The 26,438-nt window shown below is 43.6% G+C and overlaps 1 protein-coding gene across 8 annotated transcripts in view; it reads left to right on the forward strand.

Moving 5' to 3' along the window:
• The window catches only part of LOC118372027 (homeodomain-interacting protein kinase 2-like), a 130,116-nt gene that overhangs the window by 22,359 nt on the left and 81,319 nt on the right, over window positions 1–26,438 (forward strand). For all 8 annotated transcript variants that reach the window (XM_052466015.1, XM_052466019.1, XM_052466020.1 and 5 more), the window contains exon 2: window positions 1,095–2,262. In XM_052466015.1, coding sequence (XP_052321975.1) covers window positions 1,095–2,262 — 1,168 coding nt within the window. The remainder of the gene's footprint in view (window positions 1–1,094; window positions 2,263–26,438) is intronic.

Here is a 26,438-nt window from a genome sequence, read left to right on the forward strand (position 1 = left end):
TCCCCAATTAAGATGCCACCAACCTCCTGTGTTTTAGCCATGTAGGCTAGGGCATGTATAATTTGCTGAATGTGTCCTTTGCACGGGTGTGTGTTAGGATTATGAGTGTATGTGTTTGTGGATTTAGTCTTGATTTAAAAATGCGATATGCATGTGAGTGAAGATATACACAGGTGGTACATCGTAAATTTGTTAGTACACTAATTTGGGGTACATTGGAGACTGTTATATATCAGTACCGAGGCCTGCAAGTAAGCCGGCTTGTGCTGTAACAATAATTTCAGTGCTACAAACAGGCCTGTTTGAGAGGGGTATTTTTGGGCCGTTGTTTGCTTGGAGAAGCTTATTCTGAGGCAGGCAGTTCCCATGAGCTCAGTGCCTTGCAGTTTTCCGCTTTTGCTTGTTGTCTTCAGGATCTGAGGTTGAGACGAAGTTCAAATGCTCCTCTGTTGTTTCGAAAATAGAAGAGTCTTTTTTTCTCTTTCTCTCTCTCTCTTTCAAGCTGATTGTGTACCAACAAATGCAGGGTCTGGGTTGTCATTTTGCTTTTTGCTGAGGAAATTGCTATCATTCCTTGAGAGTCACGCAACTTTCGAAGGGCTCATTTTGGTACACATTTCTGCATTCTCTTGGGTTCCCTATGAAGAGTATTATTAGAGCTCTACATTAGTCCAGATGGGAACTGAAGAGAAAAGGGAATTCCTCTGCATACATCAACGGTCTAGATAGTCTCCATACAAACACAAAGTTCCTGTTTAAACATCATATACTGTATATCATATAGTCAAGCACGTTACAATACTGTATAGTTTTAAAACATATACAGACATCTCTTTTTCTCTTGCCATGAGTAGCATACATAATACGTCATTCTGAAAAGTTGCCTTAAAGAGTTAAATAACCAATGTGATTTTTAGTTTTTAGTTTGTGTTGGTTTAGTGAGACATTGATACGTCAACATGGGCCTCGTCGGCCCTGACATAACCGCTCTTTATTTAAAGAAGCCACTTGTGTTTCAAGCACTGTCTCAAATTCCTACCGCTCACTTTCTGTTTCTCTCCCACTCCCTTCTCCCTTCCTCTCCTCTCTTCCAGGTATGGCCTCGCAAGTGCAAGTCTGGTCCCCTCACACTCTCCATTCAAGTGCCTTCTTTAGCGTGAAGAAGCTGAAGGTGGAGCAGAGTTCATACTGGGATATGACAGGGTACGGCACACACAGCAAAGTCGTCTACAACCAGAACAGCAAGCAGCAATTGTCCCAAGCCACCTCTCTGGGAATCAATTCCTCTCTGCCCTACGAGCAGCCTGCGCTCATCTTCCCGGCGAGTGCAGGGAAAATTGTGGTTGCCTCGGCCAGCAGTACCTCAGGCACTGCAGGGCCTCTGGGGCCTCTGTTGAGCTTGGGTGGTAGCGGTAGTGGTAGCGGCGGTGGAGGCAGTAGCAGTAGCGGAGGAGGAAGCGGTGGAGCAGTCCACAACCTGACCCGTCGCAGCACCGTCAGCCTGCTGGACACCTACCAGCGATGCGGGCTTAAGCGCAAGAGTGAGGAGCTCGACAACAGCAACAGCAGCGTGACGATCATCGAGGAGCACGGCGGCAGCACAACGATGATCCAGAACGCAGCCAGCGGGGCCACAGTGGCCATTGCCACGGCAACGACCACATCGACAGCCACCTCCAAGAACAGTGGCTCCAACAATGAAGGGGACTACCAGTTGGTGCAGCACGAGGTGGTCTGCTCCATGACCAACACCTACGAGGTGCTAGAATTCTTGGGCAGAGGCACCTTTGGCCAAGTGGTCAAGTGCTGGAAGAGGGGCACCAATGAGATTGTGGCCATCAAGATCCTGAAGAACCACCCATCGTACGCGCGCCAGGGCCAGATCGAGGTGAGCATCCTGGCCCGGTTGAGCACAGAGAGTGCAGACGACTTCAACTTTGTGCGTGCCTACGAGTGCTTCCAGCACAAGAACCACACGTGCCTGGTGTTCGAGATGCTGGAGCAGAACCTGTACGACTTCCTCAAGCAGAACAAGTTCAGCCCACTGCCGTTGAAGTACATTAGGCCAGTCTTACAGCAGGTGGCCACAGCCCTGATGAAGCTCAAGAGCCTGGGCCTGATCCACGCTGACCTGAAGCCAGAGAACATCATGTTGGTGGACCCCTCCAGGCAGCCCTACCGAGTCAAGGTCATTGACTTTGGCTCGGCCAGCCACGTGTCCAAAGCCGTGTGCTCCACCTACCTGCAGTCCAGATACTACAGGTAAGAGCAGTTTCTTTCACCTTGAATTAACCAGGAAATCTCGTTATGATAAGAAGACCTATTTCCCAAGAGAGACCTGGCAAGTTTAATAATAAATAGGGTTTGAATAGGTTTACAGACAGGACAGATTTGTCAAGGGGAGGTAGATGTTTCTTTACAAATGTGTTCTCCTCCTTGATTGTTTCAATATCGCAGTGCTTTGTGCATCGTGTGTGATTTACCGGTTAGTTTATTGGAATGTTTTCCTAGTTTCCTAGTGTTTGGACCAAGGCTCTTGCTCTAGGCTCTGTTTTTCTGCTCTGTGCCAGTCTGTGCCAGTTGGTTAGGGTCTCTCCTTTTCAATTTCAATTTAAGGGCTTTATTGGTGTGGGAAACATATGTTTACATTGCCAAAGCAAGTGAAATAAATAATAAACAAAAGTGAAATAAACAATAGATAATGTACAGTTACACTCACAAAAGTTCCAAAAGAATTAAGATATTTCAAATGTCATATTATGTCAAATAAAATAAAATAAAATACAATTTTATTTGTCACATACACATGGTTAGCAGATGTTAATGCGAGTGTAGCGAAATGCTTGTGCTTCTAGTTCTGACAATGCAGTAATAACCAACAAGTAATCTAGCTAACAATTCCAAAACTACTACCTTATAGACACAAGTGTAAGGGGATAAAGAATATGTACATAAAGATATATGAATGAGTGATGGTACAGAGCGGCATAGGCAAGATACAGTAGATGGTATTGAGAACAGTATATACATATGAGATGAGTATGTAAACAAAGTGGCATAGTTAAAGTGGCTAGTGATACATGTATTACATAAGGATGCAGTAGATGATATAGAGTACAGTATATACGTATACATATGAGATGAGTAATGTAGGGTATGTAAACATTATGTTAGGGAGCATTGTTTAAAGTGGCTAGTGATATATTTTACATCATTTCCCATCAATTCCCATTATTAAAGTGGCTGGAGTTGAGTCAGTGTGTTGGCAGCAGCCACTCAATGTTAGTGGTGACTGTTTAACAGTCTGATGGCCTTGAGATAGAAGCTGTTTTTCAGTCTCTCATTCCCAGCTTTGATGCACCTGTACTGACCTCGCCTTCTGGATGATAGCGGGGTGAACAGGCAGTGGCTCGGGTGGTTGTTGTCCTTGATGATCTTTATGGCCTTCCTGTGACATCGGGTGGTGTAGGTGTCCTGGAGGGCAGGTAGTTTGCCCACGGTGATGCATTGTGCAGACCTCACCACCCTCTGGAGAGCCTTACGGTTGTGGGCGGAGCAGTTGCCGTACCAGGCGGTGATACAGCCAGGCAGGATGCTCTCGATTGTGCATCTGTAGAAGTTTGTGAGTGCTTGGTTTAACCATGTCTATGGTTTAATGATGTGCAAATAGTTCAAGTACAAAAGGGAAAATAAATCAACATAAATATGGGTTGTATTTACAATGGTGTTTGTTCGTCACTGGTTGCCCTTTTCTTGTGGCAACAGGTCACAAATCTTGCTGCTGTGATTGGACAATGTGGTATTTCACCCAATAGATATGGGAATTTATCAACATTCTTTGTGGTTCTGTGTAATCTGAGGGAAATACAGTGCCTTGCATTTTTCCTATTTTGTTGCATTACAACCTGTAATATAAATAGATTTTTATTTGAATTTCATGTAATGGACATACACAAAATAGTCCAAATTGGTGATGTGAAATGACAAAAAATACTTGTTTCAAAAATATTTAAAAAATGTCAAATGGAAAAGTGGTGTGTGCATATGTATTCACCCCGTTTGCTATGAAGCCCCTAAATAAGATATCGTGCAACCAATTACCTTCAGAAGTCACATAGTTAGTTAAATAAAGTCCATCTGTGTGCAATCTAAGTGTCACATGATCTCAGTATATATACAACTGTTCTGAAAGGCCCCAGTGTCTGCAACACCACTAAGCAAGGGGCAACACCAAGCACACGGCACCATGAAGACCAAGGAGCTCTCCAAACTTGTCAGGGACAAAGTTGTGGAGAAGTACAGATCAGGGATGGGTTAAAAAAAATATCTAAAACTTTGAACATCCCACGGAGCACCATTAAATCCATTATTAAAAATTGGAAAGAATATGGCACCACAACAAACCTGCCAAGAGAGTGCTGCCCACCAAAACTCATGGACCAGGCAAGGAGGGTATTAATCAGAGAGGCAACAAAGAGACCAAAGATAACCCTGAAGGAGCTGCAAAGCGCCACAGTGGAGATTGGAGTGTCTGTCCATAGGACCACTTTAAGCCGTACACTCCACGGAGCTGGACTTTATGGAAGAGTGGCCAGACAAAAATAAGCAAACATGTTTGGTGTTTGCCAAAAGGCATGTGGGAGACTCCCCAAACATATGGAAGAAGGTACTCTGGTCAGATGAGACTAAAATTGAGCTTTTGGGCCATCAAGGAAACCGCAATTTCTGGCGCAAACCCGACACCTCTCATCACCCCGAGAATATCGTCACCACAGTGAGGCATGGTGGTGGCAGCATCATGCTGTCGGGATGTTTTTCATCGGCAGGGACTGGGAAACTGGTCAGAATTGAAGGAATGATGGATGGCGCTAAATACAGGGAAATTCTTGAGGGAAACCTGTTTCAGTCTTCCAGAGATTTGAGACTGGGGCGGAGGTTCACCTTCCAGCAGGACAATGACCCTAAGCATACTGCTAAAGCAACACTCGAGTGGTTTAAGGGGAAACATTTAAATGTCTTGGAATAGCCTAGTCAAAGCCCAGACCTCAATCCAACTGAGAATCTGTGGTGTGATTGCTGTACACCAGCAGAACCCATCCAACTTGAAGGAGCTGGAGCAGTTTTGCCTTGAAGAATGGGCAAAAGTCCCAGTGGCTAGATGTGCCAAGCTTATAGAGTCATACTCCAAGAGACTTGCAGCTGTAATTGCTGCAAAAGGTGGCTCTACATAGTATTGACTTTGGGGGGGTGAAAAGTTATGCACACTCAAGTTTTCTGTTTTATATTTTGCATTAATATTTTGCATCTTCAAAGTGGTAGGCATGTTGTGTAAATCAAATGATAAAAACACCCCCAAAATCAATATTAATTCCAGGTTGTAAGGCAACAAAATAGGAAAAATGCCAAGGGGGGTGAATAGTTTCGCAAGCCACTATATGTGTCTCTAATATGGTCATACATTTGGCAGGAGGTTAGGAAGTGCAGCTCCTTTTCCACCTCATTTTGTGGGCAGTGTGCACATTGCCTGTCTTCTTTTGAGAGCCAGTTCTTCTGCGTTCTTTCTCAATAGCAAGGCTATGCTCTCTAGAGGTCGACTGATTATGATATTTCAACGCCGATACCAATACCGATTATTGGAGGACAAAAAAGGCCGATACCGATTAAATCGGTCGATTTTTATTTATTTATTTGTAGTAATGACAATTACAACAATACTGAAAGAACACTTATTTTAACTTAATATAATACATCAATAAAATCAATTTAGCCTTAAATAAATAATGAAACATGTTCAATTTGGTTTAAATAATGCAAAAACACAGTGTTGGAGAAGAAAGTAAAAGTGCAATATGTGCCATATTTAAGTTCCTTGCTCAGAACATGAGAACATATGAAAGCTGGTGGTTCCTTTTAACATGAGTCTTCAATATTCCCAGGTAAGAAGTTTTAGGTTGTAGTTATTATCAGAATTGTAGGACTATTTCCCTCTATACCTTTTGTATTTCATATACCTTTGACTACTGGATGTTCTTATAGGCACTTTAGTATTGCCAGTGTAACAGTATAGCTTCCGTCCCTCTCCTCGCTCCTCCCTGGGCTCGAACCAGGAACACAACGACAACAGCCACCCTCGAAGCAGCGTTACCCATGCAGAGCAAGGGGAACAACCACTCCAAGTCTCAGAGCGAGTGACGTTTGATACGCTATTAGCGCGCACCCCACTAACTAGCTAGCCATTTCACATCGGTTACACCAGCCTATTCTCGGGAGTTGATAGGTTTGAAGTCATAAACAGCGCAATGCTTGACGCACAACGAAGAGCTGCTGGCAAAACACACAAAAGTGCTGTTTGAATGAATGCTTACGAGCCTGCTGCTGCCTACCACCGCTCAGTCAGACTGCTCTATCAAATCATAGACTTAATTATAACATAATAACACACAAAAATATGAGCCTTATGTAATTAATATGGTTGAATCCGGAAACTATAATTTCGAAAACAAGACGTTTATTGTTTCAGTGAAATACGGAACCGTTCCGTATTTTGTCTTAGGGGTGGCATCCATTAGTCTAAATATTGCTGTTACATTGCACAACATTCAATGTTATGTCATAATTTTAAAAATTCTGGCAAATTAGGTGTCCCAAACTGTTGCATATACACTGACTCTGCGTGCAATGAACGCAAGAGAAGTGACACAATTTCACCTGGTTAATATTGCCTGCTAACCTGGATTTCTTTTAGCTAACTATGCAGGCTTAAAAATATATATTTCTATGTACATATTTTAAGAAAGGAATTGATGTTCATGGTTAGGTACACATTGGAGCAACGATATGCACTGCATCGATTATATGCAACGCAGGACACGCTAGATAAACTAGTAATATCATCAACCATGTGTAGTTAACTAGTGATTATGATTGATTGATTGTTTTTTATAAGATAAGTTTATTGCTAGCTAGCAACTTACCTTGGCTTCTTACTGCATTCGCGTAACAGGCAGGCTTCTCGTGGAATGCAATGAGAGGCAGTTGGTTAGAGCGTTGGACTAGTTAACTGTAGGGTTGCAAGATTGAATCCCCCGAGCTGACAAGGTGAAAATCTGTCGTTCTGCCCCTGAACGAGGCAGTTAATCCACCGTCCCTAGGCAGTCATTGAAAATAAGAATGTGTTCTTAACTGACTTGCCTAGTTAAATAAAGATTAAATAAAGGTGTAAAAAAAATAAAACGATTTCCGATTGTTATGAAAACTTGAAGGTATTATGCAACTCTGTACTCTCTGTTTAGGGCCATACTAATTTGCTCAGTTCTTTTGTTAATGTTTTACAATGTATCAAATAATTATATTTTTGTTTTCTCATGATTTGGTTGGGTCTAATATTGTTGCTGTCCAGGGGCTCTGTGGGGTCTGTTTGTGTTTGTGAACAAAGCCCCAGGACCAGCTTGCTTAGGGGGCTCTTCTCCAGGTACATTTTTTAGTAGGTGATGGCTTTGTTATGGAAGGTTTGGGAATCCCTTCCGTTAAGGTGGTTGTAGCATTTAAAGGCTATTTTCTGGATTTTATAATTAGTGGGTATCGTCCTAGTTCTGCTCCACATGCATTATCTGGTGTTTTATGTTGAACATGGAGATTATTTTAGCAGAATTATTAGTTCTCTCTCTCTCCCTCTCTCTGTGTCTCTCTCTCTCTCTCACTCTCACTCTCACTCTCTCTCTCTCATTCTCTCTCATTCTCTCTCTCATTCTCTCTCGTGCTCCCTTTCTCTTTCCTTATATCTGTCTGTCTCTCTCTCTGTCTCCTTATCATTCCCTGTGGGTTCTCAGCTCATATCCTTACTGTCACCCCCCTCCTCCAGCTTTCTGAGAAACCAGCTGCTTATCGTGTTTAATATGACAAACAACCAGGTTGTGGTGCTGCTTTGAAGATTAGGACGGCAGGTCTGTTGAGTAGTGTGCTGCTTTACAGCACGGTGGTAACAGCTTTACAATGACAGCACCTGGGAAAAATTTGCCGCAGAGACCCGTTTCTGGGAAATAGTTTTTTGGGGGTTTGTTTAAAAAAAAAGCCAGAGAAACCCCTCATTGAACAGGGACTGTAAACACGTAGCGTGGAGGTGGACCGCTCCCACCTCCACATCAAGGCTGGCTCCCATTTCCCCCAATATGAAGATGTGGGGTCAGGCAGAAGTTCTCCTGTAATCTGTCCCTGGAATCCACACCAGCGGGCCCTGCATTAGAAACAGATGACTCACTGGGTAGGGCTTTCTTCTCCCCTACTGCTTAAAGTATTTTTTGCCTATAGCAAACTCTGTTTGGGTTACACAGCCAGCGTTGGGGGAAGCTTTGTTGCTGTGTAGGCACTGCCTGGTCTAGGGAGAGCAGGTGTGAGGCACAGTACTACACATATGCAGGACACACACACACACACACACACACACACACACACACACACACACACACACACACACACACACACACACACACACATACACACATACATACATACATACATACATACATACATACATACATACATACATACATACATACATACATACATACATACATACATACATACATACATACACTCAGCCAGAACCCACACATGCCTGGGCACTAACCGTCATTTGTAAATGGGGCAACACTATCTCCCTCTACTCAGGGTTGAAAGTAGATTTTATTTCTTCACGGTACGGGACCTCCAATTTTTTTTATAAGCCTAATAGTAAAGATATGTCATTGAACTGTAAACATGTATTAGCTTTTAATGGGGCAATAACACAACCAGGCATGATGTTTTCATCTGATTGTCAAACAGATAACTTCAAAAAGTAGGCTACTTGCACACCTTTGTCCACTCTAAAATAATTCCAGCATCTAAAACAGTACCCGCCATTTGACGAAAGAGTTGTCTATAATAAAGACCAAAAAGTGTAATGACATTTTGCAATTGACATTTGGCACACTTGATGTTCGCTAGTGTCCGCGCCTCTCTCTGCCTTTAGTGATCACCTCGAACCACACTGCATTTTGGAGCGTATGCCACCCATTTTCAAGTTAATTCGCTCATTTCTCATGTGGGTGACAGGCAGTAATAGATTATGGTGTACCAGCCTACAATTTTCTTTGTTTTAAATCATTGTGACAGGCTCATGTTTTACTGTTACGCCGTACCGGCACTATTTATTTTTGATGTAAAATAGGGAACTGTTGCATGAAGATGTACATAGTCACTCCGGCTTTGTGCACAATGTCCTCTGTAATGATTTATTTTGGATCAGGCTATAGTCCACTGGGCAGTTTCACTCCACTCGACCTCCACCACGGCTAGCCTAGCAGCATTTGACAAGCCCTTCTGCTTATTTCTATTTAGGCAACATCCCTAACAATGTCTTTATCTGTTTTTCAAAAGACTTTTGATATTTGGCTTAGAAATTGCAGTGAAAAGATTCCTCTATGTTTGCTTTAAGAGCCCCCTGTAATAAGGAATTCATTTGAAACTTTCCTCCCATCCCTCTGTCTTTACTTGCTCTTTTACTTGGTTGTTACTGTGTGTTGTTTTGGGAATGTGATCCCTGCTCCACGGCTGTTTGCATTAGGCAGGCAATAGATATGCTGCTGAGGGTACGTTAGCATTGCAGATGATTTATGGATTTTCCACGAGGTTGACTCATGCAAATAAAACATGGGTATTCAAGGTAAACATGAGCGATTCCATTTACAGGAATGAGGAACAGCTCCTCCGATAGGAGTGGTTCTAATTAATAAAACACTGAGAAACACAGTACATTATTAATTTATTATTCATTTGTTTCTCATGTAATTTTAGCATAAATCTACCATTGCTAGCACGGCACAGCAATGCAGTCAGTGTATAAAGTCCTTCTATCCTTCTATTTGGTCTGAAGGCCAGGAGCCTATGTCTGCAGAGCAGAGCAGTACCTGTTCATACTGTGTGTTTATCCAGTTGATTACGTCAGTCAGCTAGCTACCTAGCCTCCCTATGGCCTCCCTCCTCCCTGTCTGCGGTAGCTAGCTAATGATGTAACAGGTAAACTGGTCCGGCTTACCCTGGACCAGATAAATAGATTATTGTCTCTCTTCTTCCTGTCTGTCAGTCATTACCCAATGTCAATATCCCACACATCATACAGATTTAATATAGGAGCCGGGAGGAGGGCTTTGGGAATAGTCTGCCAGACATTTTAGGTGGAGTGGGGAAAATAAACCAACACACGTAACTATCCCTGTAAGGGATATTAGGAGTGCTGACTCCATTAGTGAGTTGAGCTAGCATCTGTGCTCTAGTCTGCTGAACTAGTATCCATGGCTGGATGCCTCTCATGACAGCCTCCTAGAAACTCTAGGACAGAGATTTCTAAAGGGGACTGCATTCTACAGTACATTCTCTCTTTCCACTAGTGATTCTGATCTGATCATTGCTGGCTGCAGTAATGGAGTGGCATGACCACTCAGCCATAGGGTGTCTCACTCTCAACTAGAGGTTGACAAGGGAGTGAAAATTAATTACTGTCAATTATTTTCCTGTACTGTCCTGATCCCGCAACAGTTCTATAACCCAAGAACTGTCCTGTCCCTTCCTGATAAAAATCTCACCGGTCTTGTGCCGTGCTCATTTTTACGCGCATAAATATGTTGGCTATTGTTTTTGTTTAGGAAGTATTGAAAATTAATTTCGGAAATGCAATATTCAACTGTGGTATTTGGTTGTCTTACCTACAGTATCTTAGTTAAATACACGTACTGTAGCCCAAATCACTCTGGATAAAAATGTATTTTAAATGGCCTAAATGTAGATTGATTAAGCTGGAGGACAGAGACCCCAGCAGGATGGTCTGCTCAGCACCGGCATAAAACTGTAGCCTACAGCTGAGCACTGCGCACACATTAACATTTACAACACATTAACATTTACAACATGAACATAAAAAATAAATACAAAAACTGAGCAGCAGTAACCTACTGCACATGTCAATCTATTTTTATTTCACTCTTCACCTCAGATGGTATGGGTTTAGTTAAATAGGCAAACTGTTGGGCTTGGGAGTAGAGCAGCTATGCTGCTTCAGGCCGCTTGTCCCGCTCTCCGGTTTGTAGCTCATTTGATTAAACCTCAGCATTTTTTACAAGTTGTGTTATCTGTCCCTTCATTGTCAAAGACAACTCCATAAACTTTAACTAAAACATCTCTCTTTCCTTGGCTCTAATGAAGGCTAACACCATGCCCGAATTGGATGCGCTCATGTGGCCACGTGCGCCATCCTGCGTAAATTGATTTGGTCCCCCCACACCAAATGTGATCACAACACGCAGGTTGACATATCAAAACAAACTCTGAACCAATTATATTAATTTGGGGACAGTTCGAAAAGCATTACATATTTATGGCAATTTAGCTAGCTAGCTTGCTGTTGCTAGCGAATTTGTCCTGGGACATAAACGTTGAGTTGTTATTTTACCTGAAATGCAGAAAGTCCTCTACTGCAACAATTAATCCACACATAAAACGGTCAACCAAATCGTTTCTAGTCATCTCTCCTCTTTCCAGGCTTTTTCTTCTTTGGACTTTATATGGCGATTGGCATCTAACTTTCATAATAAGGTGTATTACCACAACCGACCGACCAACCTCAGTTGATTTTTCAATCACCCATGTGGGTATAACCAATGAGGAGATGGCACGTGGGTATATGCTTATAAAAGCCAATGAGGAGATGGGAGAGGCAGGACGTGTCCTGTTTGGGTAGCGTGTAAGGCTTCATCACAGCCCACTGACGTAGATTGGTATCTGAGGCGGCCTTTAGTGACTGGCTACAACTGGAGGTGGAGGGGGAAATTACCCTTTTTTTTTTACAGATTTGTATTAAGTATGCTATATTATTCCTTGCCTACACAGATGTTGTTTTTACGAAATGTTCCACACATAAAATATTTCCACCCAAAAACGATGTTTATAACTATTCCTGTACTGCCCGTTCCTGTGGACTGTTGATCCCGTCCAGTCCTGTCCTGAACTTGACTCTAGAACTTGACTCCCATTCCTGCCACTATCCCACAGGACCCACAAGACCCACGGGAGTCCTGTTCTCATGTCAACCTCTACTCTCAACCTAAGCCCCATCAGGCAACCACACCAATCCTATTCTTCATTCCTCTACCCTGTCTATGGTGCTCATCTTTCTCAGTCAGGCACAACCAGCGTACTAACGCTTACAGGCTAGTCTAACAGGCCCCAGTGTAACACTTGCCCTGCCTAGCTGCTGTTAGTTAGAGAAGGAGAAGCCAGAGAGCCGTTCCAGCACATTTAGCCTGCCTCCATGTGAGACATCAAGCAGTGGTGTAAAGTACTTAAGTAAAAATGCTTTAAAGTACTACTTAATAAGTCAGTTTTTTATGGTATCTTTACTTTACTTTACTTTATTTTTGACAACTTTTTACTTTTACTCCACTACATGCCTAAGGAAAATAAGGTACTTTTTACTCCATACATTTTCCCTGACACAAGACAGGAAAATGGCTCAATTCATTAAACACAAATGCTTGGTTTGTAAATGATGTCTGAGTTTTGGAGTATATCCCTGGCTATCTGGTTTTCTTATTTTAAGGAATTTTTAATTATTTATACTTTTACTGTTGATACTTAAGTATATTTTAGCAATTATGTTTACTTTTGATACCTAAGTGTGGTGGCAGGTAGCCTAGGGGTTAGAGAGTCGGGCCAGTAATCGAAAGGTTGCTGGATCAAATCCCTGAGCTTACAAGGTAAAAATCTGCCCCTGAACAAGGCAGTTAATTTACTGTTTCCTGGTAGGCTGTCATTGTAATTACAAATTTGTTCTTAACTGACTTGCCTAGTTAAACAATTAATTTTTTAAAGTGTATTTAAAAAATTCACTTACTTCAGTCATTTTCTATTCAGGTATCTTTACTTTTATTCAAGTATGACAATTGTGTGCTTTTTCCATCACTGAAATCAAGGAGGGTTATTAATGAATGAGATTACCGTTAGTTACTGTTCTCTGAAGTGTGCATGAGGTGTCTCTCTCACCGTGGCTAGGACTAAAATCTAGCAGTATCAGGTTACTGGGAGCCAGATATGATTTGCAAGGAGTCTAAAGGAAGGTGAGGTGCTGGCAACATCGTAGTGCAGGTGTTGTTTACGATGCAGTAAATATTCACAAGCGAGCGCCATGGCTGAAGATTGGGAGTTTGCTGGGAAGGCAACGTGTTACATTTGCCTCCCAGCAGTGGCAGCTCATTAGAAATGCAGATGAGGCCTCTTGTGTTTTTAAACCTGGCAAGGAGCATTACATTTTCCTATTCTAATTTCTCTTGATTTTTTTGGTTGTCACATTTCAGTGTCAGTGTTATTCAATTGTTATTTTTTGCGAGTTTTAAGTTGTTGCACTGTAAAGCCGGGTGCTTTACAGTAAAAGGCCAAAATAATAGACTGTTTTCACATTACTGCTGTCACACAGCTAGGAGTGGTGGGAGCGGAGTCAGGCGCAGAGAGCAGAGGATTCATAGAAAACCAACTTTATTTCTGTAAATGGGTAAGTGGTCAACGCCAATACAACAGGCGAACAAAATATGACCGACCCAAAACTGGACAGCAACAAGGTCCGAGAACATACTACACGCAACCATCCACAGACAAACAGAAAACAAGCCCGTCCAAAAGCAGGCGGGCCTAACCGGCTTCAACAGCCCTAAAACAAATCTCAAACAAGGAACAGGTGAAATCAGTACAGACATAACAAACAGAAAACAAGCCCGTCCAAAAGCAGGCGGGCCGAACCGGCTTCAACAGCCCTAAAACAAATCTCAAACAAGGAACAGGTGAAATCAGTACAGACATAACAAACAGAAAACAAGCCCGTCCAAAAGCAGGCGGGCCGAACCGGCTTCAACAGCCCTAAAACAAATCTCAAACAAGGAACAGGTGAAATCAGTACAGACATAACAAACAGAAAAGGAAAAAGGGATTGGTGGCAGCTAGTAGACCGGTGACCAAACAGGCAGGGGAGCCACCTTCGGTGGAAGTCGTGACAACTGCACCTGCTTTAGGATCCATGACATAATTCTAATAACAGTCTTCTCATTGAATATGCCTGTGGGCATCTTAGTTCACAGTGTCTAACCTTCCCCTTCATATTGCTAGAGATGGCTAGCTAATTAACCCACGCTAGTCAAGCATATGTATCATACAATACTGTACATATATATAGTCAATAGCCCTAAGTCATTTTGGCAGCTAGTGAAAAAGTACCATTCGACCCAGGTAACTAATAAAAAGGTGTGAAGCTAGCAATCACACCTCTGGCTGATGTGGAGACTGTAACAGGTTATTGAAGGTGTAGGGGTGGCAGGGTAGCCTAGTGGTTAGAGCGTTGGACTAGTAACCGAAAGGTTGCAAGTTCAAATCCCCGAGCTGACAAGGTACATATCTGTCGTTCTGCCCCTGAACAGGCATTTAACCCACTGTTCCTAGGCTGTCATTGAAAATAATAATTTGTTCTTAACTGACTTGCCTAGTAAAATAAAGGTATATAAAAAAAAAAAGCAGGAGTGTGATACTGCTGAGCTACTGGTTATCTAGTTAGGCTTTATCCTAGCACCCATTATTGTTCTCCCCCTAACTTTTCAATTTCCATACATTTCCCAGGATATTACTGGAGAAAGTGAAGCTGATACCTTATGAATTGTGACCTGGAGTTCCAACCACTCAGGCTGGCAAAGCTGAAATGTTCTCTTTGAATCACAGATTGGATGAATATTAAAAACCCCACACCAGGATGGAAAATATGTGTCACGGTGCTGGCTGTGGAAGAAAGTTCCTTTTGGTCCCTGAATCTCCTAATTTAAAGTAAGTCACAGGGGACTAGAGGCTGGGGCAGGTCCTCCAAGACTGAGGCCCAGGGTAGTGCAGCTGGCCTGAGCTCCATCAGGCCTCTCTGACTGACTGCCGCAGTGGATAGAGAATGCCTGGTGTGCACAGGGCTGTGCAGTCTACCATGAAGTGAACAGAACCAAACAGATGCATTTGTTTTCTCAATTGGAAGAATTTGCTAATGTGCATATATGAGGGTAAATAGTTAGGCTAATTTGCGCCAGGCAGGCAGGCCAGCTGGGGCTTGTGAGGAGAGGAGGACACACTCTGTTCAAAGTATTTCACCCGGTGGACAGTGCTATACGTCACGGTGTGTGTGGGTTTCAAAGTGCACTGGCACGACTCGCTCCAGAGGATTGTGGGCTCTCGTCCTCTGTGGCCAACGTGAGTTAGACGTTTAAGAGTGTTAACCCTTGCAAGGCTGCTGGCCCAGATGTAATCTCTAGCCTCGTCCTCAGAGCATGCACAGACCAGCTGGCTGGAGTTTTATGGACATATTCAATCTCTCTCTATCCCAGTCTGCTGTCCCCACATGCTTCTAGATGGCCACCATTGTTCCTGTACCCAAGAAATCAAAGGTAACTGAACTAAATGACTATCGGCCCGTAGCACTCACTTCTGTCATCATGAAGTGCTTTGAGGGGCCAGTTAAGGATAATATCACCTCTACCTTACCTGACACCCTAGACCCACTTCAATTTGCTTACCGCCACAATAGATCCACAGACGATGCAATCGCCATCGCACTGCACACTGCCCTATCCCATCTGGACAAGAGGAATACCTATGTAAGAATGCTGTTCATTGACTACAGTTCAGTCTTCAACACCATGGTACCCTCCAAGCTCTTCATTAAACTCAGGGCCCCGGGTCTGAACCCCGTTCTGTGCAACTGGGTTCTGGACTTCCTGACGGGCCGCCCCCAGGTGGTGAAAGTAGGAAATGACACCTCCACTACGCTGATCCTCAACACTTGAGCCCCACAAGGGTGCATGCTCAGCCCCCTCCTGTACTCCATGTTCACCCATGACTGCGTGGACATGCACGCCTCCAACTCAAGTCATCAAGTTTGTGGATGACACAACAGTAGTAGGCCTGATTACCAACAATGACGAGACAGCCTACAGGGAGGAGGTGAGGGCCCTGGCAGAGTGGTTCTAGGAAAATAACCTTTCCCTCTTTGTCAACAAAACGAAAGAGCTGATCATAGACTTCAGGAGACAGCAGAGGCAGCATGCCGCCATCCGCATTGATGGGACCGCAGTGGAGAAGGTGAAAATATTAAAATTCCTGCGTACACATCACTGACAATCTGAAATGGTCCACCCACACAGACAGTGTGACACCTCTTCAACATCAGGAGGCTGAATACATTTGGCTTGGCCCCTAAGACCCTCACAATCTTTTACAGATGCACCATTGAGAGCATCCTGTCAGGCTGTATCACAGCCTGGTACGGCAACTTCACCACCTGAAACCGCAGGGTTCTCCAGAGGGTGGTGCGGTCTGCCCAACGCATCACCGGGGGCACACTGCCTGCCCTCCAGGACACCTACAGCACCCAATGTCACAGGAAGGCCAAAAAGATAATCAAGGACATCAACCACCCGAGCCACGGCCTGTTCACCCCGCTATCATCCAGAAGACGTGTTCAGTACAGGTGCATCAAAGCTGGGACCGAGAGACTGAAGAATAGTTTCTATCACAAGGCCATCAGACTTAAATAGCCATCACTAGCCGGCCTTCACCCAGTACCCTGCCCTGAACTTAGTCACTGTCACTAGCCGGCTACCACGCAGTTACTCAACCCTGCACCGTAGAGGCTGCTGCCCTATGTACATAGACATGGAATCACTGGTCACTTTAATAATGTTTACATACTGTTTTACTCATTTCATATGTATATACTGTATTCTAGTCATTGCCACTCCGACATTGCTTGTCTTTATATTTATATATTTCTAAATGATATTCTTTTACTTTTAGACATGTGTGTATTGTTGTTAGATACTACTTCACTGTTGGAGCTCGGAACACAAGCATTTCGCTACAACCTCCATAACATCTGCTAAATGTGTATGTGAGCCAATAACATTTGATTTGATTTGACTGTCCGTTGCGCGTACCACATTCAACCGGGATCCCTCCTCCTGTCGTCTGGTTATGAGTTGTTTTAGCTAACATTACACTCCTTGACACTCTTGTCATTTGCCAAAGTCATAGCTGGTAAATTCCCACATCTTCGGCAAATGACACAGAGTACAAGGAGTGGAATGAAATAGATCAACAGAGACAGCAACCAGGCTACTCCGCCTGCAACCTCATTCATAAATGAAGCTGTGGTACAAAAAAACAACATTTAATTTGATGGATTTTGGATGCCCTTTTATTTATTTGTTTGATGGCCTATGCAGTACATGAGGCCAACTTTACCATATTATTCTGGAGGCATACTTACTTACACACCCAGTCTCATTACTTTGTGTGAATGATCTCTCAAATTTAAATGTGAAATAATTAAAATAAAAAATAATTTGTTTAGCTTCTTTCCATTCTGTGGCTGCGTGAAATAGCAAACAACATCAATTCAGTAATTACATGTGTTTGCTCCCTGATGAAACAGTCACATCCATTACTGTAGTAATCCTTAAGGCGTCAGCATGTGTCAGTTTGGCTGGCGCCTAACCAGCTAGGCTAACCGAACAAGTGTGCTTGCATACTCCCTTAAAAGACATTCGCTTGGGTGTCAAAAATCCCATTCTGATATTCCGCTTTCAACCAGTAACAAAGAAGTCTCTGTGGACTGAGCACGCTTGTTGGTTCCTTATGTCCCTCAGTGTGGCCTGTGGAGCTTTACAAATACATATAAAGTGTTCCAAAAGTTATAGGCTAACCAGGAAAACGAAACCCAGTGGTAGCAAATCTTATTCCACTCTAGATGGTTGATAAATAATTGAACATGACTAATAGCGTTGTGTGACAGCAGAAGAAATATATTGCTGTGTGTCAAATTGCAGCCGTTTGGTGCCTGAGGCATAAATTGTTTGGAAAAATAATCACTCCTGTATTGAATCCTGGTTAATAATTAAAAGGGTTAGCATTAGAAAATGTATGCATCCACCTCCAGTAGTGTGTTGTTCTTTATATGTGGAGGCGGAGTGCACGCCCATAGCCCTTAGAGATGACTACCGACTGAAATGGGTTCAGAAAGAAGGCTGTTTAATTAATAGGAGCGTTTTTTTGTGTGGAAATATATTTCTCATTGTTACATGTGAAGAGAAACACATTTCGACTGAGGGAAAACCCAGTGCAAATTGGGATCGTGACTTTTCTCTGCGACTCCTTCGAAACCCACTGGTCCTTGAAGCCTAATCCCTCTGTTTTATGAACATAGACCATTTCCATTTTTCAACCGTCTGCCTTGGTTATTAGCTTATATTGAGTGCACAAGCAGAATAGCACCGTTGAGCATTAAATAATTATTCATCCCCACACAACCTGCTTTAGTCAGATGACAGGAATTGGGGAGAAAAGAAAAGACAAATCATGAATTGAAAAATCTTTCAAAGATGTGCATATGAGTGCAGGCCTTTACTGTGTCTTTGTGTACATGTACGTACAATGGAATGGCTCAGGAGTTTGGAGCATGTCAGGGTAGAGGGAACTAAATGCACTCACGATCTGGTTGGTGTAGTTACTGATTTATTTAGCCTTCATAACCCTCATAGCATGGCTATGAGCTATGGAGCAGCAGAGGGTCAGAGTTTCACAGAGGTGATGAGAGTAGTACCAACAGACCGTGCTCCTTCCTTCCTTCCTTCTCTCTCTTTCTCTCTCTCTCTAACTCTCTCCCTCTCTCCTGCTCGCTCGCACGCAAACACACACACACACACACACACACACACACACACACACACACACACACACACACACACACACACACACACACACACACACACACACACACACACACACACACACACACACACACACCCACACACACACTTACCATGTGATGGCTCTGAAGTGGTCTTACTGGCCTGAGGTAGCTACTGCAATCAGAGAGGAGACACCAGACATAGAGCAGACATGTTCAGGCTGGTCATCAATGTGTGAGCGGGGCTAGTGGGGGGAACATAGAGCACAGCGTCCTTCCCTGGGAGGGTGATATAGCAGCGTCTGCCTCCCAAAGAACATAACTCCCATTATGGCACCAAGCCTCAGCTACATGAACATGCGGAGAATGAAAGAACCGACAAACCACAGATACAGGTAGTCTTTCATTAACAGCGTTTCGGTCAAATCTATCATGAAAACAGATGGCTCTCGTTTAAACAAATACATTTTTGGGGGGGTCATCATTAGTTCAAGCTGAGAGGAATTGCATGCCTTTTTAAGTACTGTTTGGTTCTCAGCATGCATTATTGTTGTGTTGCAATGTACACAATGACTTCAAACACCCTTTATCTGCCATCTATGCATGCATATCGTCCAGTGGAAAGTGCTCTGTGAAGCGGGTTTGCACTGTTGAGACGCGCAGCATCGCTTTCTGGTTTTTCACGTTCACTTTTTAAACTCTTATCTTGAGGAAAAGGGTGGATGAGGGTAGAGGGAGGGGGATAGGGGGGTTTAGGGGTATAGAAGTTATTCTGTTATAGGCTGAGCATCCCAGAGCAGCCCTCCCCTTTTCTCTCGCTCTCTCCTCATCAGTCTCTCACTTCACTTATCAGTACTGGGCCAATCCAGTCAGAGAGATGTCCTATGTATATTTAGAGAGTACCTACGCCATCGAGCCGCCGCCGCTGCCAACCCTCCTATCCCTGCTTGCACATGTATACAAATGACTCCCTGTCAACTTCGGGCATTAGTATTTTCAACTCATTGATGTGTAAAGCACATCAATGATGTGGGGTGGCAGTGTAGCCTAGTGGTTACAGCGTTGGACTAGTAACCGAAAAGCTGCAAGTTCATATTCCTGAGCTGACACTGTTCCTAGGCTGTCATTGAAAATAAGAGTTTGTTCTTAATTGACTTTCTAACTAATGTAGCCCATGTGTAGATATATATATCTTAAGTGGATCTCTCTTTTCTTTATTCTACATGTTGTCTATATTCATATCATCAAGAAGAGGGTGTATATTTAGAAGTGGCTGTTATTGCCACGGCAACAGGGGCGTTTCTAACTGTTGTTCCTAAAGTTGGCCTTAACACTGACAGCAGCCCTTGAACGGTGGTCCTGGTTGAACTGCCGCTGGGTGTGTGTTGGTGTTTAAGCACCACTGTCACATCTCTGCTATTGTTTGCCCAGGTGGGGCTTGTTCTTCTCTTTGCAGACCTTGTGGTCCAACAGAAGCTCTCGGTTTCACAAAGAACCACAAGTTGCCTTTTATCTCCAGCCTGTATCTGTATTGATTTTCAGAGTGCTATGGTAATGGAGATTGCCCTCAACAAGCGTATTGTTGCTTTACACTGTTGTGCTTATTTCTAATAGTTTATTGTTGTTCTTTAAAAAAAGAAAATCTTATGGTGCAAATTGCAAACACAAGACACTGTTGACCTCGGGGCCACTCCACTCCACCCCCACCCTAACCTGACCCAACATTCCCCCATCATTCCTGCCAAGCCCTTGATATAGAGTTCTGGAGGAGAGGGCCTTACAAAAGCACCCAACTTCCCAACTGTCCCTCCATGTCTCCATGGTTATGTGCATGCTTGTGTGGCGGACACAAAGAGATGGCTCTGGCTGAGTGAAGCAGGGTGTATTTGTGTGTATGTGTGTGTGTGTGTGTATTTGCGTGTGTGTGTATTTAAGTGTGTGAGTGTATTTGTGTGTGTGTGTATTTGTGTGTGTGTGTTAGGTGAACAGACTGACAGGGCCTGTGGAGATTACAAATGTTATTAGTGTGCCATCCACCCTCCCCCCACCGTACCTACATGCCCTTACTTTCTCCCCTCACTGTACCTACATGCCCTTCCTCCCTCCCCCCACCGTACCTACATGCCCTTACTTTCTCCCCCCACCGTACCTGCATGCCCTTACTTTCTGTACTTTCTTACTTGGCTGTAAGATCTAAGAGCATGGAGTTATTGCCCAATAAGATACATAAAGGCCTTCAGATATGTGAGCTGGGGAGGAAAGTTTTACGCAGTATGCACTCTGGGCACAAAGTTTACTAGTAAGTGTAAAGCGTCTGTCTGTAGCAGTTCTAAGTAAATATACAGCAGAATTATACTCAGCATAAACAGGACAGTTGACAGGTGGTTAACTGGTGGTATTCTAGAAGGCCTGGAACATTGTAGATACCACAGTGTATCAGACAGACTTTAGTCCTTTATCTCAATTTACCACAGTCATGATGATGATGCTTATTATTTCAACCTCTGACTGCAGTCAGTGCATTATCTTCCCTTTTCTCCCTCTCTAATTTGAATGAGCTATTCATACTGTGGCAGAAAATATATCATAAATTCAGCACCTTTTCTTCAGGAATGTTGTTGACGGCCTCCGTTAAATGGGCCCCTCTCGGTCTCTTTGTTTGTTTGTTTGTTTGTTTGTTTGTTCTGCCTTTCCACTGGCAGGAAAGGGGGATGACTAAGTGCTGGGAATTTCAAATGAGTGTTGGGAGTGCTTCAGTGCAGTCAGCTCTGCAGTGTGATAGCAACGCTACCTGTCGGTCTATGACAAAGTCTCTCTTTTTTTTACCCTGGTCCTGCTTTTCTCTGCCCGGGTTGATTTATGAAAGGGCGGCCATTTCGTAAGGAGCTAATTGTATGAAGCTCAGTGTTGATGGATGAAGCATGTGAGGAAGAGGACACCAAGTTGTATCTCCCCTTGGCTGCCTTGGCTGCCTGTTTAGAAACTGAAAGAAAGAAAGGTCTAGAAACATGGCAAAGGACGCTCGAGCCTCGACCAAGATAAATAATCAGCCATGTTGAATGTTGAATGTTGAGACTAAGTAAGTTAGATTGTGATGCTTCCCCCGAGACAGTGAGTTGATAGGTTTATTTTCACATGATCTGGCATCTATTGAGAACAATAGACAATAAAGATTTACAGTTCAATCTGCCTTCGCCCTCCCTCCAAGTCCTCACAGGAAAGGACGACCCCAGCCACCACCACCACCCCACTGTACCCCTCCCTGTGCCCCCTGTCCCCCACTTTAGCTGGGATTGAAGCCTTTTTAATTTCCCTTCTGTGGTTTCTCCAGAGGACAGGGAAACACTGAAAGAACTATGAGGGAAATGTAAAACTCTCAAGCCTCCTTCACATTACCCAAAAGCACTCCGTTATGTTGTGCCGGATGTCATGCATTTCAATGGGGACAAACGCTTTGCGGTTGAAGGATTCGTTGCGAGATGGACTCTGCATACTTTGAAATGTTTCAAACTTTACGTCGTCATCAGTCCAGCCAGAGTCTGTTGAAGAACAGGGAATTACCGAACCACAGAGAAGATGAAAATATGTTTTTTTCTTCAAAGGCTTTATGGGATCGTCAGCAGCTTGTAAACAATGACCCAGTCCTATAAGTGAGTACTACATGAATAGTAATGTTAAATAATGGACATTGGCTGTTAAGCCAATTATATTATATGACTGTTGCCTCCCATTTAAATTATTGTGATGTTTTTTTAATAATAATGATTAGGTGGAGGTTGCTAGCTACGGTGGTATCTTCAACCTAGCCTAGCTTTAGCTAGCTAGCTAGCTGTTCTTTAGTGTAAGCTAGCTTCTTGCTATAAAGTTTGAGAAACATGTTGTGGAAAAAGTAACTAAACAAACATGTTTTATTCTCACCTGAAACAATTCTCACCTGAAACAATATATTTATCCTATATTGTTCTGAGAGACAGGCTCTCCTTCATCTTATGTTACAAACACTACACTTATCCTTTCAGTAGTGGGACAAGACTCCGTGAAGATTACATGCGGCATAATGAAATACATCATGATGTAAACGGGGCATCAGTGTGGCACAACTCTAATTGCGTTGGGGTACATTTTCAGATTATAGTTAAGTGGTTCCGAAATGGCCTCTTGCCTATATCTGCATTGACCCCATCCACTTGCTCCCCTCCTTCCCCTTCTCCCCTCGCTCTCCCGGGTCAATAGCAGGGCTGTTGAGATGCCTTTCCAGTGAAAAAAGAGGGTAGAGGTGAAGAGAAGCAGTCCTACTACTGCTCCTCTTCATCAGAGGGTGCTAGATGGACCCCAGGAAGAGCTAGGGCTTCTCAACAAGTGGTGAAAACTGGCACATCCTCGCTGTCTACAGTCTAGTCTACAGCAGTGACTGAGCAGGCTAGGCTTCCGGGTGTGGGGGGAATACATCAGTATGCTGGGGCTATCCTCCCCTCCCCTGACTCTCTGCATCCAGTATTAAGGAATTTAGAGGTAGTTTTGCCAGCCAATGGTAACTAGCTTAGCACAAAGACTGGAAGCAAGCAGACTTTCAGTCTTCAGGTACTAGTGTTAGTGCTATTAGCTAGTGCTAATGCTAGTTAGCATTGGCTGGCGAAACTACCTCTAACTTCCTTCATACTGGATGCAGAGACATAAAAACTGTATCCACAAGTTCATCTGACTATTGGGAAGTAGATAATCTACATTCATTGCCAAAAGCCTGAACTATGCCTTTAAACATGAACTTTGGCTTTATTCAAGGCCGGGTATTTCTATTTTCACATTCCAGAGACAGACACACAGAGACAGACACACAGAGACAGACACACAGAGACAGACTCACAGAGACAGACACACAGAGACAGACTCACAGAGACAGACACATAGAGACAGACTCACAGAGACAGACACACAGAGACAGACACACAGAGACAGACACAGAGACAGACACACAGAGACAGACTCACAGAGACAGACTCAAAGAGACAGACACACAGAGACAGACTCACAGAGACAGACTCACAGAGACAGACACACAGAGACAGACTCACAGAGACAGACACACAGAGACAGACACACAGAGACAGACTCACAGAGACAGACACATAGAGACAGACTCACAGAGACAGACACACAGAGACAGACACACAGAGACAGACACAGAGACAGACACACAGAGACAGACTCACAGAGACAGAATCAAAGAGACAGACTCACAGAGACAGACTCACAGAGACAGACACACAGAGACAGACAGAGACAGACACACAGAGACAGACACACAGAGACAGACACACAGAGACAGACACAGAGACAGACACACAGAGACAGACTCAAAGAGACAGACACACAGAGACAGACACACAGAGACAGACACACAGAGACAGACTCACAGAGACAGACTCACAGAGACAGACACACAGAGACAGACACACAGAGACAGACTCACAGAGACAGACACACAGAGACGAGTCATTTCCTTGTCAGTGTTTTCTCAGAAGAAGCTTCCTGCCACAGCTCTGGGTCCTTATGTAACCCTCACAGGATGATGTAATTCTAGTTCTCAACATTGGTGTCAGAAATACTGTGCAATGTCCAGTTAGAATATGGTCTTCCTAATGTCAATAGCTGTCAAGTTGTTGGTGAGATTTATCTAATTACTCATGTCATTACTAGCATCTTGAAAGAAAAAGCAGACGCTGTAGAGTAGCCTAGTTCACTTTGATGTTGAAATGAAATCCTTTAGTTCTATCATTAATGTAAGATAACATATAGGCTAGCCTAGTGATCTGCGTTAGGGGAACATTTAAATAACGTTTAAAAAAATAACAAGATCCATTACCTACAAACATGGAGAATGAATTGCGGTAAAACTCCCTTTTTCTTATGAAAGCTCACAATTACCGCATAGCAATTAAAGAGTGAACATTTTATGATCCTCTTGCGTCGCTGGTACAGGGAGCTTTAGTGTGTGTCTGAAGAATGAAAACCAGCTTGAGCGTTTTGGAGATTTTAATCTGGGTGATGGACACATGAGTTTGCAGGCTTGGATTGACCTTTCCCCCCTTCATCATAGTCTGTTATTGGAGGGGGAGAACGTAGAATAGGCTGGACTGCCACTAGCAGCACTCACACACTCTCTCCCTGCCCCAATGCCATATTTGTGTAATGTGACTGACTTACCACACACCCCCCTACCCTTTTGAGCTCAAATAGTAACGTGTAAAGCACACAGCACGGCATGTCTCTCAGCTGGAGCTGAATTCAACCTATTTGTGTGTGAGTCAGTTTGCGTGTGTGAGAGTCCGTTTGTGTGTGTGTGAGAGAGTCAGTTTGTGTGTGTGTGAGAGTCAGTTTGTGTGTGTGTGTGAGTCAGTTGTGTGTGTGTGTTTGTGAGTCAGTTTGTGTGCTTTTACTGTTTGCATCCTTGTATGCACATCTTTTTGTGCACACACACACACACACACACACACACACACACACACACACACACACACACACACACACACACACACACACACACACACACACACACACACACACACACACACACACACACACACACACACACACACATACCCTACATTACTCATCTCATATGTATATGTGTATACTGTACTGCATCTTTATGTAATACATGTACCACTTTAAACTATGCCACTTTGTTTACATACCCTACATTACTCATTTCATATGTATATACTGTACTCGATACCATCTACTGCATCTTGCCTATGCCGTTCTGTACCATCACTCATTCATATATATTTATGTACATATTCTTTATCCCTTTACACTTGTGTGTATAATGTAGTAGTTGTGGAATTGTTAGGTTAGATTACTCGTTGGTTATTACAGCATTGTCGGAACTAGAAGCACAAGCATTTCGCTACACTCGCATTAACATCTGCTAACCATGTGTATGTGACAAATACATTTGATTTGATTTGAACACATTTGATTTGATTTGACACACACAGCTGTACTGAATGATATTTGGGGCCTGAGCAGTGGATCATGTGAGTTCAGTCATCCAGGCTTGGGCAGGCAGGCAGACAGACAGACAGACAGACAGACAGACAGACAGACAGACAGACAGACAGACAGACAGAGGGGGGCATTTCATGACTGCACAGCAGGTGGGCTTTCTCAGTGAGCATTTAGGATAGACAGACTAGCTGTCTGTGTCTGTCTGGGCCTCTATCTGTCTATTTCTGTCTGGGCCTCTTTCTGTCTGTGCCTGTCTGGGTCTCAATCTGTCTGTGTCGGTCCATGCATCTATCTGTCTGTGCCTGTTTGGTCCTCTGTCTGTGTCTGTCTGGACCTCTATCTGTCTGGTCCTTTATCTGTCTGTGTCTGTCTGGGCCTCTATCTGTCTGTGTCTGTCTGGGCCTCTATCTGTCTGTGTCTGTTTGGGCCTCTATCTGTCTGTGTCTGTCTGGGCCCTTCCGGGAGGGGAGTGACAGACAGGGTCCCCCTCCCTCGGAGCCCAGTGCCCAACTTCGACTCTCTGGAGGCGAGATCCGAGGACGTCCAGGGCTGTTTTGTTAGCCAAAACCTGGCTCCTGTCTGTTTAACCACTGCAGCATTATCCTCTCCTGTGTTTCTGCACACGTTAATGGTT

This window comes from Oncorhynchus keta, chromosome 17 (genome assembly GCF_023373465.1).
Source record: "Oncorhynchus keta strain PuntledgeMale-10-30-2019 chromosome 17, Oket_V2, whole genome shotgun sequence".
Lineage (NCBI taxonomy): Eukaryota > Metazoa > Chordata > Actinopteri > Salmoniformes > Salmonidae > Oncorhynchus > Oncorhynchus keta.